This window comes from Cimex lectularius, unplaced genomic scaffold, assembly GCF_000648675.2.
Source record: "Cimex lectularius strain Harlan isolate CLEC.00 unplaced genomic scaffold, Clec_2.1 scaffold32, whole genome shotgun sequence".
Classification (NCBI taxonomy): domain Eukaryota; kingdom Metazoa; phylum Arthropoda; class Insecta; order Hemiptera; family Cimicidae; genus Cimex; species Cimex lectularius.
Window position 1 is genome coordinate 1,425,548 of NW_019392689.1, and position 15,922 is coordinate 1,441,469.

General features: G+C 37.1%; 1 protein-coding gene across 1 annotated transcript; it reads right to left on the minus strand.

The window, feature by feature from the left end:
- Positions 1–33: 33 nt before the first annotated feature.
- On the minus strand, positions 34–1,074 carry LOC106671997 (kallikrein-12-like). The gene has a single exon (XM_014403039.1). It carries the CDS (start codon positions 1,016–1,018, stop codon positions 98–100), a length of 921 nt encoding a protein of 306 aa, XP_014258525.1. The 5' UTR covers positions 1,019–1,074; the 3' UTR covers positions 34–97.
- Between the last annotated feature and the right edge of the window lie 14,848 nt (positions 1,075–15,922).

The following is a 15,922-nucleotide window of genomic DNA, read 5'->3' on the forward strand; positions in this document are numbered from 1 at the left end:
GCAGAACAAATGAAAAATTAACAACGCACTATCTATACACAAAATATGTTTAATATGTTAATGAATGTTTCGAGACGAAAGAACTTAACAATTCAGCTTATTCCGTCTTGATATCCAAATTGAAACGCTTTGTCGATGTGGCAGGCTTGGTCATCACCTCTTTGAAAAAGTCAAGAACTTCGTAAATAGGTTGGTAGATCGTCGGAGCGAGGACCTCTCCACAGGCTGGCCCCCAGGAGACGATGCCGAACCCGTAGCCATTGCAGACAAGAGATCCACCCGAATCACCGGTGCAGACGTCTTTCCCGTCAGGGCCGACGGCGCAAAGCATTTCGAAAGAATTTTCGTTCATTGAGCAGAAGCCGGTATGGAATTCGCAAAGGATACGAAAGCAAGCCGAGTTTCCTATCAGTTTGACATCGAGGATCAACAGATCGTCAGAAGGCAACGAGTACTTCTTTAGAGGTTCGACGACCGCGGTGTTGCCCCAGCCGATGGTCTGACAGAGCACTTCGTACTCGGTCAAATATTCCCTATGTTCGAGGTAAGCGCTTTTCTCGAAAGAAAGAATCGGCAACGGTTGGACGAATTTGTGCATTCTAAAAGGAGTAACAGTTTTCAACAAGGCGACGTCAAAGACCAAAAACCGGTTTCTCGTAGCGCGGCATTTGGGATGGACGAAGGCATAGTCAACGTTTCTCACCTGGGAACGTTTACTCGGAAACCGAAAACTGCTCCCTGCGACCAAACGCAGTTTTCGAATGTCATAAGTTCCAAGTCTTCCGTGGGACATGTTGTAATGAACGATGCAATGGCAAGCCGTCAACACGTACCATTTGCTGAGAATCGAGCCGCCGCATCGCTGCCTGGTGTACGACTGAATGCTGACTGCGTACGGAAACTGATTTTCACCAGCTTTCTGACCGCTGATGACTTTATTCACTTGTAGCGACTTGACAGAATAGATAACGATTATAAATAAAATGTATGTAAACTTCTCAAATGTATTTATTGTCATTGTGGATTTGATAAATCTATAATTTAAACTATTTCACCTAAATCTACATTATAACTACAAACAACAGATTTTTAAATAATATATTTTCCATGTAAATTCAATATGTTAAATTTTGTTTTCACTAATTAGAAGTTAGTTATATTTATAAAAAAATAATTCTGCACCCGTTTTCAAAATTGAACCTTGGGTTTTAGTAGTCCGGGTAGTTTTAGTCTTATGACCCTTCTCCTAAGTTACGCCCAGGGGTCCAACGCTATTGCAGCCCCAAATCTTATACACACTGAATTTTAAATACACTTTCCTAAGTACATAACTTTCACTCATTTAGAGTGATAGAGTTCGCGACATTCGCCCTTTATATATACTAGGGGTATTCACGATGTTTGTTAGATTTTAATTCGTGTTAACTCGAATGGAGAAATGCCGAGTAAGATTCTGAACGCCTTCTTTGTTCTTAGCATGTTAAATGTTAATTTTTCCGCAATGCTGCGTTTGGCGACTGGTAGAACCAAAATTAAAGCTATAACAGTCCTCGAAGGCTTGTTGTTGTTGTTGTTGTTATGGTTTTGTTTTGTATTAAATTGTAAGAAGCCAGAATTAGTAAAAAAGGGAAAATTAATCAACTCTTTCATTCAAAATGCTATATGTGCACTCGAAAAGAACTAACAAATGACACGCATCAATTCGTGCCCACGTACCTAACGTCTAACAGCCTACAATTTTAAAGGACAGGGGATGTATCTTTTATAATTGAGGGCATAAGGACAGGTCAGAAATTAACAAAAGAAATGTATTGGTCTGATTTAATTAATGCGAATTTAAGAATACAAAAATACGTGGAAACAAAAAACAGCTGTTAAATTCATGGCTGCCATGTTGGTTACCTACGCTCTAACGGATAGCTATGTGACTACATTTTCGACTTAACCTCTAACATTGGCCCTGGCCTGTTAGTCCGAGCAATGCTAACTAGCCGATTGTTACAATTCTACTTAATCATTTTTCTCGATCTAACACGACCTAACAGGGTTAAACAAAGATCGTGAATACCCCTACTATATATTTCTAACTAATTTAATAGAAGGTCTATGGAGTACTCAATATTTCACCGTCTACCCTCTCACACAGCACGTTTACAGTAATAAATAAATACATTTATTGTCAATAGACGAGACATCTATAAAACACTATATACAGTAAAACTAGGATCCTCAAAAATAGGAACATGGCACAAAATATTCGCCGTGCTCATCACAATTCTTATACATGATGGCATTAAATACATGCTCTCTGTATGGAGCCAAAGCATCCCCTTCTATTACGTGTCGACCTCGCTTGACCTATTCTTAGTTGGGAGAGTATAATTCCTCTTCTTCTATTCAAGCTCTACAACGGCTATCATCTGAGCTTTTGATAAGAGAGCTTCTCTGTCAATAGCTTACCGACTGCCGCCACTTTCTTTTAGTCTAAGAGAGGAACGACAGAAGACTCCAACTGGGTAGAAGAGTAGATGTAAGGACAAAGATCAAAACAAAATCTTGATAAACACGAAATTTACATTGATCAATAACTTTCTCTCTCTCTCTCTCTCTCCATCTCTCTCTCTCCCTCGCGTTCTCTCTCTTTCTATCGTTCTCTCTCTCTTTCTCTCTCTCTCTCTCTCTCTCTCTCTCTCTCTCTCTCTCTCTATCTATCTATCTATCTATCTATCTATCTATCTCTATCTCCATCTCTCTTGCTTTCTTTCTTAATCCCTCTTTCATTCACTCTCTCTATCTCTCTCTTTTTACCTCTCCCATTCTCTATCACTTTTTTGCTCCCTCATTCTGTCACTTCTCACTCTCTCTCTCTCTCTCCTCTCTCTCTCTCTCTCTCTCTCTCTCTCTTTCTCTCTCTCTCTCCCTCGCGTTCTCTTTCTATCTATCGCTCTCTCTCTCTCTCTCTATCTATCTATCTATCTATCTCTATCTCTATCTCTATCCCTCTTGCTTTCTTTCTTAATCCCTCTTTCATTCACTCTCTCTATCTCTCTCTCTCTTTTTACCTCTCCCATTCTCTATCACTTTTTTGCTCTCTCATTCTGTCACTTCTCACTCTCTCTCTCTCCACTCTCTCTCTCTCCGTAGTACAGACACATACCAGTAACATTATGTAACTTATGTAACTCATACTTGAAAATATTTGTGCACAACATGTAAATCTCGTAATTCTTTGGACTCACTACAAAACTAACTTATAGTTATTTGAAAAATGGCAAAAAGAGGGAAAATTGAAAGGTTGGGTTGAGATGGGAAGTTGGTGTCCGAGTGGATCGAAGTCACGATATCTCAAGTGGTAGAGTAGCGGGTTTAGCCGAAGGTCGTAGGTTCGAATCCCGCTCGTGGCACTAGCTTTTTCATTTGAACAAATACCTTACATAAAGATTAATTAATTGAAAGAAGTTATTTGGTCAATCGGATCACAAAATATAATGGACGTAGTTACTGTTCTTTACTAAAAGAATTTGGTACTGGTCTGTTTGCTGTATAAATTTGCACACAGCAATGGCATGATTTCTATTTTATGTTACTTTCAGATTTAGTAAACAACTGGCGTACGTCTTAATTACAAAGTTTTTAGTTGAAATTTAGCAGCTTTCCGTCTCAGTTATTTTTTTTAATAGGCTGTAAAACAATTACATCTTTTTTTTCGACCGGCTAACTACTAGGCTCATTGCCGGCACCTCACGCATATAAGCTTCCCGCAATTTTCTTTGTTTCATTTCAACTTTAACTCTATCTCATTCACTATGTCTCTTCTCTTAATTTTGTTTCCTACCGACCAAACAGAGGAGTGTCTTGTTGCTCGTTCCTACCATCCCACACATGTTTGTTAAAAATACTTCATATTTACAGACTCACTAACAATACCCACTCACGCTAAGAAAATGATTACTTAATCTACAGTTGGCAGGGCTCAGAGTACAGGTGCACGACTGAGGTCCTGCCCCTACAACTAAATAAAAAGTCGGTAGGATAGCCATAATCCTACCGACTTCCTTCCACTCGTGCTGATACATACATTCATACAGTATGTACAGAATTTCATTCATCCATTAAACTAATTGCCTTTTGACGGGCTTGTGGAGTACTCGATATTCCTCGACATCCACGTCCATTTATACAAAACATTCACGCTAATAAATACATCCATATTTGAGAGGTCGACGCATCTCGGTAGTATTACTACAACCTTCATAGCGGTGACCTGTCCCTCACATCACACAACAAATATATAATTACCTAAACTAATTTGGCAGGCCTGTGAGATACTCGATATTCAGTCACAGCCATACCCAGACATCCTCATAACCCACGGTAATAAATACATTCACATTGCAAAATGGAGATATACCACGTTGGTAGGTATCCATACGCATTTATTAATTTTAAGTACCTAATAACATTATCTTTGAAGACACTGTTATGCTTAAGAACTATTTCCAGATTAGATGGTAGGTCACACCGTTCTCGGTACTCTCTTAACTCATTACATTCCTCCAATAGGTGTCTCACCGTTACCGGGTTTCCACAGAGTGGGCAGCGTTTTTGACTTCTACCCACTAAGAGGTGACCGTGCGTGAGACGGGTGTGACCTATTCGCAACCTTCTTAATATTATTTTGTTACGTTTTTCCAAATTCTCCACGGGCCATGGCCTCACCGTACTTTTATGTATTTTTAGTTTTTCATTACTTTCGTTCTAGCGAGCCTGCCATTTACAATAAATCGAATTTTTCATTTTTGTTTTTAGAACCATCGGGCTTTTGGCTGTGAAGGGGGAGAAATTTTATTCCCATCATTCAGATTCTTCATTTTTCCAATTGTGGTTGTTTTGTTTTTGAGATAATATTATGTCCAGTTTCATAATTAGCATAACTGTTTTGGGCCTGATAATTTGATAGGATTAAGATAAATACCGGTATAAGTGTAATGATTTTTGCCCGGTTGCCAAAAATATTTATATGAAATGACTCGTGTTCTGATTGGTCAAATATATTGTTTGTTGTCACATTAAATACGTAGCAATATGGAAACGCGTTGTCCTTTGAAGATAAGTATACATCTGACCCAGATGTAATGTTTATGGAGTAATAAATTATAAATAAACGCACACCTCAATCAATTCTTGAAAACCCAAAGATCAGATCGAGATTGCATGTCGATTGAACCTTGACATTCTTGGAAATATTGGATTTTTGAGCAATCACCTTTCTTTACACTTGGCATACGAAAGTAAATTATCCTTTCCTTATCTGTGCAACCAATCGACTCATACACGTTTCCCAGATAATCTGAACCAGGCTTTGCCCTAAAAGCGCAACGCTTAAAACACCCCAACCAGATACATATGAGAACAGCGAACATTTCGAAACTATCTCACATCGATAATTATTGCAGATCGGCGTATAACTTTGGGAATAGGCGAACGTACGCACCTCTTTCCCACGTCACATCTCTTTGGCCGTTTTCGTCTTATTGTTATTTTATTAATTAAAAGCAATAATTGCTGAGAATCTTGGCTGTTTTTCACGCAGGGGCTTAAACGCTCGTTACGTCAATGTCGACACCCGCGACCGTTTTTTCTCTTAAAAACAATTCTATTAAAAAGCATTAAATTTGAACGCAAGTAAATTACTCAAAAAATATAAACAAGATGATGGGTAGGAAATAAATTGTCGTTTCCTCAACAAGCATTTATTAAGTTAAAATCGTTTCGGTCTAATATAGGCCATCATAAGCGACTTTTTTATATGGCTTGTCAGTTTTTTTACATTCTTATAAGTTCAAGAGAGGATGTCTGATCGGCTATGGACTTGGCGAGTAGTACTTGACAGACTATTTGCCAAGTCCTTAGTCGACCAGACATCCACGCTTGAACTTATATAAGAATGTTAAAAACCATCAAACCATATAATAAAGTACCTGAATATGGTTTATATTAGACCGAAACGTCTCTGATTTAATAAATGCCTATTGTGGAAAAGACAATTTATTTCCTACCCACCATCTTATTATGGAGTTCCACAAAATCAGGATGGACGCCATAAAAAAATAAAGAAAGAAAACAAACATATATAATTTGCGTTCTTTAGGATATTGAGGTTAATGAACAGCCACACTTGAATTGTATTTTAAAAAATCTCTCCATTGACTCATCATTTCTATAGGGCCGTCGGTAGCCGGAACGATAAAGACGTTGACACGATGCTCATCACTGTAAGGTAGAGGTCCCGGGTTCGAATCCAGCGGCTCCGCGTTCAAACCTCACATACTTAAAACATAATGGCTTTTTCTTTCTTCCTTATTTTCTTTATCGATGAACACCTAACGACCGAGGATGAAGTAAAAAAAGGTAGAGGAGTTGAAGATAGTCTTTTTAATTGCTAAATAGTTTCGGCTTAGGTCTTGGGCCCCTTCGAATTAATTTTAAATTTATAATATGTTCAGTACATTTTATCTTCCTAAAAACAAGCGAAGACAAATCTACGTAGTAATTGTTGCCATCCCTAATTATAGAAAATAGAACAGTGTTCCACAGTGCATGTTGCATCTCGTTCTAAATAGATATATTCTTCTCACAAGAACTATACGAAAAGGACTTAGGATACGCCCTTGGAAGACATGAGCATTGATGGGGAAAATAGAAGATAGTACATGACCGTCAGAAGCATGGAAATTTCGGAAGGGTAGACTTGCAACATTAGGTAGAAATTCACTAGTTTTTGTGGTCCGCTTGAATAATTAATATCTTTCAATTAATTAAGAATCTTAGTTGAGATAAAAAGGTCATTGTCTAGAGCGGGATTCGAACCCACGACGTTCCGCTAAATACGCCGCTGCTCTACCACTTGAGCTATCGTGACTTCAATCCAATCGGACACCAACTTCCCATCTCAACCCCACCTTTTTTTAATTTTCCCTCCTTTTTGCCATTTTTCAAATGTAATCTATTTGATTCTCGGCGACAAATGAAACGGCCACGGAGAGCTTTAGTGAAGATATACTTCATTTAACTTATTAAATTCAGTAGTTTTCGTGGTCCGCTTGACCAATTAATTAAGGTTTTTTGTTGAGATTGAAAAATGGCAAAAAGGAGAGAAAATTAAAAAAGGTGGGGTTGAGATGGGAAGTTAGTGTCCGAGTGGATCGAAATCACGATAGCTCAAGTGGTAGAGTAACGGCGTATTTAGCCGAAAGTCGTGGGTTCGAATCCCGCTCGTGTGACTTTTTATCTCAACTAAAAACCTTAATTATTGATTAGGTAGAAAGTGGAAGGCTGGAGTCTCTTGTTCTTAATATCACATTACCAAAACTTCCTAAAATCTTTACATCCAGAAATATACTAGCATAGCAATCTTTACATAGAAGTTACTTAGAAAAGGACAATCTGTTGACTGCTTCAGCTTGGCTTGTCGAATACCAAAACCAAACTGCCTGTTATTAATGGCGACATTTTATATTATAGACTAAGATTCTAATATTGAATGAAGGCGTTTAAGGAACGGAAAGATTTGACCAGGAATGGGGACCAAAGTGATAATCAACAGATGGAGCAAAAATCATGTAAACAAGGATAATAAGGATATTTTTATTCTGGAAAAATTAATAATAGAGCCCACGCTTCGATTGTTAGCAAAGCGTATACTTACAAGGAGAGTCAATTGTTTAATGCCGCACCCGAAATTAATTGTTTTTGCTCGTAATCAAAACCGGTTTAGGTCAAATTACGAGGTGGAAAAAACGATACGCGGGTATGGAATTTCTTACTAAGGCCATCGGTGGATATGGTTGAGCAGGGCAACAGCGAACGAGAAACTCTGGAAGGAAGTTAAAAATAAAAATGATTAAATGTTCTGCTTGTGGTTATAACGTGTTATCTTGAATCCCCTTCACACGATGCAAACTCCTTGCGAGGGTAAAATAAAAATAAGAAAAAATATTTGTGCCACAAACTCAATTAAATTAAATGGAAAAGACAAAAATCGGGACCTGATCCAAATAAATTATAACAAAACCTTCAAAAACAATAAATGTATTCAGATTTGAAAAAAAATAAAAATATGTGATCTATGACATACGCACTCTACTTGCCATTTACATAAAAAAGAGCAGGTGCCTTCAAGAAAAATTGAGGGAGAGTCCTTCCTCGTCCTTTGGTGGCTCAGCTCGCACTCCCGAGCCTGCGGTTGGGGATTAGCTTTGAGATAAGCTTCTCATTTTTGAAAATATGGCAACACAAAATTCATGTCGATATAAAAACTAGGTAATTTACATATTTTTCTGCCAAGTAAAATTTATTATATTTTATAATTTATCGTGGCTCAATGAAAGAGTAATCAAACAAATTTTATAGAAAATCTAGGACAACCGAGGACAACCTTGTTTTGAAATAATTTTGTCCTGTTTTTCATTTCAATGGCTTGAACAAAAAAAGTGGATTCAACACATTAAAAAAAATGGAGTGGAAAATTGGCGAAAGTGCATGGAAACCTACTGAGAGCATATTACACATCCTTTCGAAATCCACTTAACGTCATTTTCCATGTCTATTTGCGCCTCCCGAGAAAAATTGGAAATGTAAAGGACGGTCGATATTTTTTCCGATGTTTTTCAACAGATATATAATGCGTTTTTTCGTTCGGTTATTGCGTTTTTTTATACAAATGAACTGTCCATAGCAGCAATAAAATCGGTAGTACAGTACAGAATGCACAGCTGAAACGCAATAGTTACGAGACTACAAAACCGCTAACCATTACCACCATGTGGATACCTCGAAATCGAAAATTCGCCAAAGTGCAAAGCAACCAATTGAAAAGAGATCACGTATAATTTCGACACACACTAAAAGTAATTTTTTACAGTAATTTTTAAAATTGATGTAAAAAACTTTTCTAAAAAACAATTCTAAAATTTTTCAGATAAGCTATTATGTATTAATATTTACGCTTTTAGTAATTATATTTATCATTTACTTATTACTAACAAAGTGTGTGTTTTTCCCTGACGATGTAATCCTATCGACTGGGAATTCATGTATCTGTGGAATTCATGTTTGTAAACCTTTTCTCGTATTTTCTCCATTTTAATCCAGTCGCATTTTCATTAATCATGGAAAGACACCATCTTGCACTAAAAGTTTGCAATATTATTGTCAGAATGAGTCATCGAGGTCACCGGAAGGGGATATCGCAGAGGCAGTTGGCGTATCTCGTTTCTGCGATTCCGAGAGATTGGAAGTGCCAATAAAAGGCCTGGTACGACATTACGACGCAAAGGGAGGACACAAATATTGTCACTGCTGCAAGACGGAGCCCTTTCAATAGTGTCCCCAAGATCCTAAACGAAGTACAAGATGTGCTGGCAAGGTCTTTATCAACACAAACGATTCGTAATCGTTTGTGGAAGTTGGCCTCACGTCGTATGAACCTTTGTGACCTGTACCAACAGCCCGCCACCAGTAACTCAGAAGAATATAGTGCAGCGAGCGCCTAGAAGAGAACACCAATTGGAATGCTGTTATCTTTACTGATGAGTCGCGTTTCTGTCTGTATAGTGTTAGCAGTTGCGGAAGAGTTGACCGAGAACAGGGGATGCGTACAACATCCCAGTTCATGCTCCCTTCAGTGCAGTTTGGAGGAAGCGGTGTAATGGTCTGAGCTGGGATTTACACTGTAGGACGAACTGGACTCCGTATTGTTGAAGGAAACATCACCACAGTCCATTATGTCCAAGAAATTATCGAGGAATACACCCCTCAAGCCAGGCTCTCATTGGCAGAGATTTTCGATTTCTGGATGATAATGCCATAGTTTCTCATCAATGTTAGAAATGATAGGAATTTCCTATTTGCTCCATGCTTTATTGTCTCCAGATGTCAACCCCATTGAGCACATGTGGGATGCGTTGCAGAAAAGGCTTATCGATCACCATCCGCAGCCAGTTGACCTACAAAAACTGAATGTAGCGTTGCAACATCAATGGAGTGAAATTCTATATGAAATTAGCGAAACACTTACTAACAATATGCCTAACAAGTGTGCAGAGGTTGCACCTTTAATCTGTTAGGTTAATTACAGATTGATTAGTTTTCCTTCAGTAAAAAATATGAAAATTTCTAATAAATTCTAATACAATTTATTATAAAAATAAAATAAAAATGCTAGGGAAATTAAATAATACAAAATTGGACATACCCTTATTCGAGTAAAATTTTCGCCCTGACAAATATGCCCAATTTGACTGATTGCCCATAATGCGTCGGTTCAGCGGAAGTACTGCTTGGGCTTGTGTCAACAAATGCTGTTAGCGTCCAACCTTTTAGATTATTTAGAACCTTAGATTCCCACCTTTTAATACACTTAATCTCCAGCATTGCCCTGAAACAAAAGACTGCAATGTGTTTCTGGTATACTTGTATTTACTAAAACGAGGTCTGGGGTTATTTCATTGCCTGTTTGGCTAGCTTCCCCTTTAACCGACCAAAGGTTGGCGCGCACGCATATTACAAAACCTGTATCTACCAAAAATATCACACTCACTTCCTCAGAGAAAGAGAGAGAGAGAGAGAGAGAGAGAGAGAGAGAGAGAGAGAGAGAGAGAGAGGAGAGGGAGAGGGAGAGAGAGAGAGAGAGAGAGAGAAAGCGAGTGACAGAGAGACACACGCACAGAGAGTGAGACAGAGCGAGAAAAATCAAATATTTAGAGGGAGAGCAAAACAAGATTCACACAAAAACTCACAGACTAGAGGAAGATGGAGAGGGTGAGAGTGCAGAATAATTGAAAAAATTTCAAGTAAGTTACATAAGTTTCTGTAGTTTGTTCTTTACCTATCATTTCGTCTGCCTGTCCATCTTTAATGTTGGGCCAAAGACAAATGCTGCTGTTTAAGTCAATTCAGCCTTTTTATGAAAGTATTTTTCACAAAATTAATTTTGAACACTCTCGTGTATACAGCTTCAAATAAACTAAATTAATTTAAATTAAAACAATCTTTCCTTTTACCAATTTAAGCGTTTTATGTATTAACTTTTATGGTAGGTTGTTTTTATAATTAAACCCAAAATAGAAGGTCTTTCTTTTCTATTTTTCCCCACTTCATCTTTATGCACTCCTAGTTTCCAAATTTCTTTGTCCCATTGAAGGTTTGTACGCCTTCCTCTTTTTCCCCTTCTAAATTGCCCAGCCATTAATTCTTTGGTAAAATTTCCATCCTTTTTTTGTGCAAATGTACGTTGCTCAATCGTCCTTTCATTTACAAATTGCCAGTTCCCACATCTTTCTATCCAGCTTCTTTAGCCAAGATAATATCGTTTGATGTTTAAGAAGTAGGAATTTTCAATTTATCTCAGTAACAAGCATTTTCTTTCTAGCGCCCTATTTTTTTTTTCCTTTTTAAACTTTATTATTCTAAATGAAATATTACAATTATACTGAATAACGAATATATAGGGGCGTCGGTGACCGCAATTCTTGTAATCTTCTTTTATTTTATGCTATGCAATATCTAAACGTTTAAGCACAATTTGTACAGCTACATTTATTTATATTCTGTTATATTAATGAAAAAGAATAGAATAAAAAATCTATGGAACTTATTCTTCAATATTTACAAACACAAACGGGACTTTGAACTCTGTTGGTTAAGCAATTCCGAATGTTTGAAATTTGCCCGGAGAGGACGATTTTCGAAGACAAGGGAAAGAAAACCCTTGCCCCGTTTTCAATTTTGATTTGGAAAGGGAAAGAACTCGACTTAAAAACAATTTAATGTTCCGTGGAAATATCATTGTCTCGTACGACCTTGTCGTCTCCTATTGCCAAGTTCAACCCACACGAGAATGTGAAAATTTAAAAGAAAACACTTTCTATATTGTGTCCCTCGTTTCTTGCCCACCGAATCTCTGTAATATTTGAAATGCAATTCAACCAAGGTTTACAACTTTAATTCTTATACCTCATTTTTTTCGAAATTAGCATTTGGAAGGATTTTATGCAAAACTCCATTGCGTAATGAGATTGTCACCCACTATGCCCGGATCCATGCGCAATTTCTGTTTGCATTTCGTCCCCAACAGACAATGGAGAGAGTGCAGTCCTACGTTAATGTTATTTGTATCACGATAGCATCGTTAATCAAATGTTATGCTAATGTTGTTTTTTTCATAACCGCCACGTAACAATGTTCGCCTTTTTATTCAAAAATGCCAGCATAAATTTCGACAATCAAAATACTAAAAAATAATTTGTGGACGTATGTCTGAGATGGTCGAGTGATCGATTTGCCATGTTGTGTAATCATGAGTGATCTAGGTTGGAATTCGGAAGTCGAAAAATATCTAGGCCTTATTTTCTCTGCGTTAGCTAACCCAAGACCGCAACAAGGGCAGAGCGATCATTTTTCGAAAATTACTTCTTTTCACTCAATTACACAAACTCGCCTTAGGGTGTAACAGATGTGCTAATTAAAAAAGCTACTTAATCAATTCGGAACTCGGAATAATCTTTAAATCAAATTAATTTCATTTGAACTAATAACTGCCTTCGCAATTAATTAACACACAGATACCCGCAGAAATATGAGCAGCATGATTAATAAATACTTTCCACATCTTCTATTAGGTTGTTGTCTTGTGGCCGATTACATTCGAAGTTATACGGACAAATCTACAAACGAAAAGACATATGAGGGACAGAGAGAGAGGGAGAGATAGGGAGAGAGAGAGAGAGAGAGAGAGAGAGAGAGAATTGTAAGAGAAACAGGGGAGAGATTGATTGATTATCGCTTTATTTAACAATCACTCAAGGTTTTGGTCTCTAGGACCACTCTTACACCTAAAGTGAAATTACAGCAAAATAATTTTTTAAACTCTACTCAATCTACTATACACAAAAAATTTGAGCAAATTACATTATCTCTTACAAACTATGTATTACTATTACAGTAATTAACAGATTCAAAATAAAAAATATCTTTAAACTAAAAATCAAACGTAACTTCTACTATCAGGGGAAAAACTAACAATAGAATTGTACAACAATACAATTGTAAGGGTTTAGCATTATAAACGAAAGGGGCAGTTGTAAAGATACATTATCAACATCTTAACATGAAACTCTTTGTACTTAATTGAGGAAAAAATATAATTTTACAGTTTAATATTTTTATACATTCTCAATTAATTATACACATTTTTTTCGAAATGAACAATTTGTGTCACAGGCGGGATTCGAACCCAGGACTTACAATTGGTATAAACGAGTCGATATGAGAAGTTTGTGACATGGGCGATCGAAGTCACGATAGGTCAAGTGGTAGAGAAGCGGCGTATTTAGCCGAAGGTCGTGGGTTCGAATCCCGCCTGTGACATAAATTTTTCATTTCGAAAAAATTGTGTATAATTAATTGAGTAATTATATAATTAAGCAAAAACTGATAAAAATAATTAAAAGTTAGTATTTTTCATACTTATTTTCATATAAAATATTTTATTCGTTTTCTTTCTAAACATACTTATATTGTTACAATGCTGAATCTAAACAGGTAATATTGAAAACATTGCACATTGAAAAATTACACATAATTGCATATTAATTATTAAATATTATGGTTCTACGTTTTAGAGAGAGAGAGAGAGAGAGAGAGAGAGAGAGAGAGAGAGAGAGAGAGAGAGAGAGGGAAGGAGACATTGAGAAAACGAAATATATGGGTAGATAACAAGAGAAAGATCGAGAGAGAGAAAGAGAGAGAGAGAGTAAGATAAAATAGAGAGGGATAAAAAGAGGAAGAGAGAGAGAAGGAAGAAGGGATTGAGAGAACGAAATATATGGGTAGATAACAAGAGAAAGACCGAGAGAGAGTGAGAGAGAGAGAGAGAGAGAGAGAGATACAGACAGAGAGAGAGACAGAGAGACACACACACACACAGAGTGAGACAGAGCGAGAAAAATCAAATATTTAGAGGGAGAGCAAAACAAGATTCACACAAGAACGTGTAGAAGAAGGACAAAAACTCACAGACTATAGGAAGATGGAGAGGGTGAGAGTGCAGAATAATTGAATAAATTTCAAGTAAGTTACATAAGTTTCTGTAGTTTGTTCTTTACCTATCATTTCGTCTGCCTGTCCATCTTTAATGTTGGGCCAAAGACAAATGCTGCTGTTTAAATCAATTCAGCCTTTTTATGAAAGTATTTTTCACAAAATTAATTTTGAACACTCTCGTGTATACAGCTTCAAATAAACTAAATTAATTTAAATTAAAACAATCTTTCCTTTTACCAATTTAAGCGTTTTATGTATTAACTTTTATGGTAGGTTGTTTTTATAATTAAACCCAAAATAGAAGGTCTTTCTTTTCTATTTTTCCCCACTTCATCTTTATGCACTCCTAGTTTCCAAATTTCTTTGTCCCATTGAAGGTTTGTACGCCTTCCTCTTTTTCCCCTTCTAAATTGCCCAGCCATTAATTCTTTGGTAAAATTTCCATCCTTTTTTTGTGCAAATGTACGTTGCTCAATCGTCCTTTCATTTACAAATTGCCAGTTCCCACATCTTTCTATCCAGCTTCTTTAGCCAAGATAATATCGTTTGATGTTTAAGAAGTAGGAATTTTCAATTTATCTCAGTAACAAACATTTTCTTTCTAGCGCCCTATCTTTTTTTCCTTTTTAAACTTTATTATTCTAAATGAAATATTACAATTATACTGAATAACGAATATATAGGGGCGTCGGTGACCGCAACGGTCTAGGCGATGACACGGCGCTCATCGCTGTAAGGTAAAGGTCCCGGGTTCGAATCCAGCGGCCCTGCATTCGAACCCGACATACTTACAATTGGGCTTTTTTTCAAAAACACAGCACCCTAAGGGTTTATATGACCTCTGATGTTGCGTACATTGTCCTGAACCTGAAAACAAAATATTGTTGTACTTCAAACTTAATAATTTGACCTAACAATAATTAAATAATAATAAGCAACAATAGCAATTAAATATTTGATTAATCGTGCTATAGTAAACTGTAGTTGGTAAAACTCAAATTGCACTTCGACTGTCATTATCAACAAGTGAGTCTTGAGTCGCTTCTTTATTAATCTCAGTTTCTACGACAAAGGGGAGGAGGATTTCATTCAATCTGTCGTAATAGAAGGTTAATGTGGCAATCCATGCTATAGCGTGTGGTCGTTTGTATGAGACCTTGGTGACAACTTTCAAGATGTCAAGTCATTATGTCGGGTATCTTTCCCAGGACCCAGTTTTGCGTTATTTGTATTCTTGAGAGATGACTTTTGGCTGCTGATCCCAGCTAGATATAGCAATCTCTTTGTTAACAGGATAAAGATGACCGACGGTCAAAGAGAAATTTAATTTGTTTAATTCTCCTGATTCTCACGACATGGAGAGTTTGTACATGGGACGCCCAAATGATTTTTTAAATTAGAATCAGCCCTTGATACCTCACTCTATATGTGTTGGGTATCATGTAGGAATACAATTGGCTCTGGTATGTTTTTTCTGTACGTGAAGGACATTACGGTTGACTTGTTGGAATTCATAGTTACGCTCCATTTATTACTTTTTCCATGTACTCACTTCATTGAGCAAGCGTTGAAGATTGTCTGTTGCCGATTCTGAATTTTACTCTACACTAAGAGCTGAAACGTCATCCACAAATTGCACCACTGTTAATCAGGCGTTGGAAAATCGCTTGCATAGAACAAATATAGGAAAGGACGAGAACACTGCCCTGGTGTACTCCTGATCATATAGAATGGACACATCTCACTGTAAACGTTCGTGTACAAGGCCTTCAGGCGTCTTGTAGAGTACGCCACAATGCCACAGCTATCGAAAGCCTTC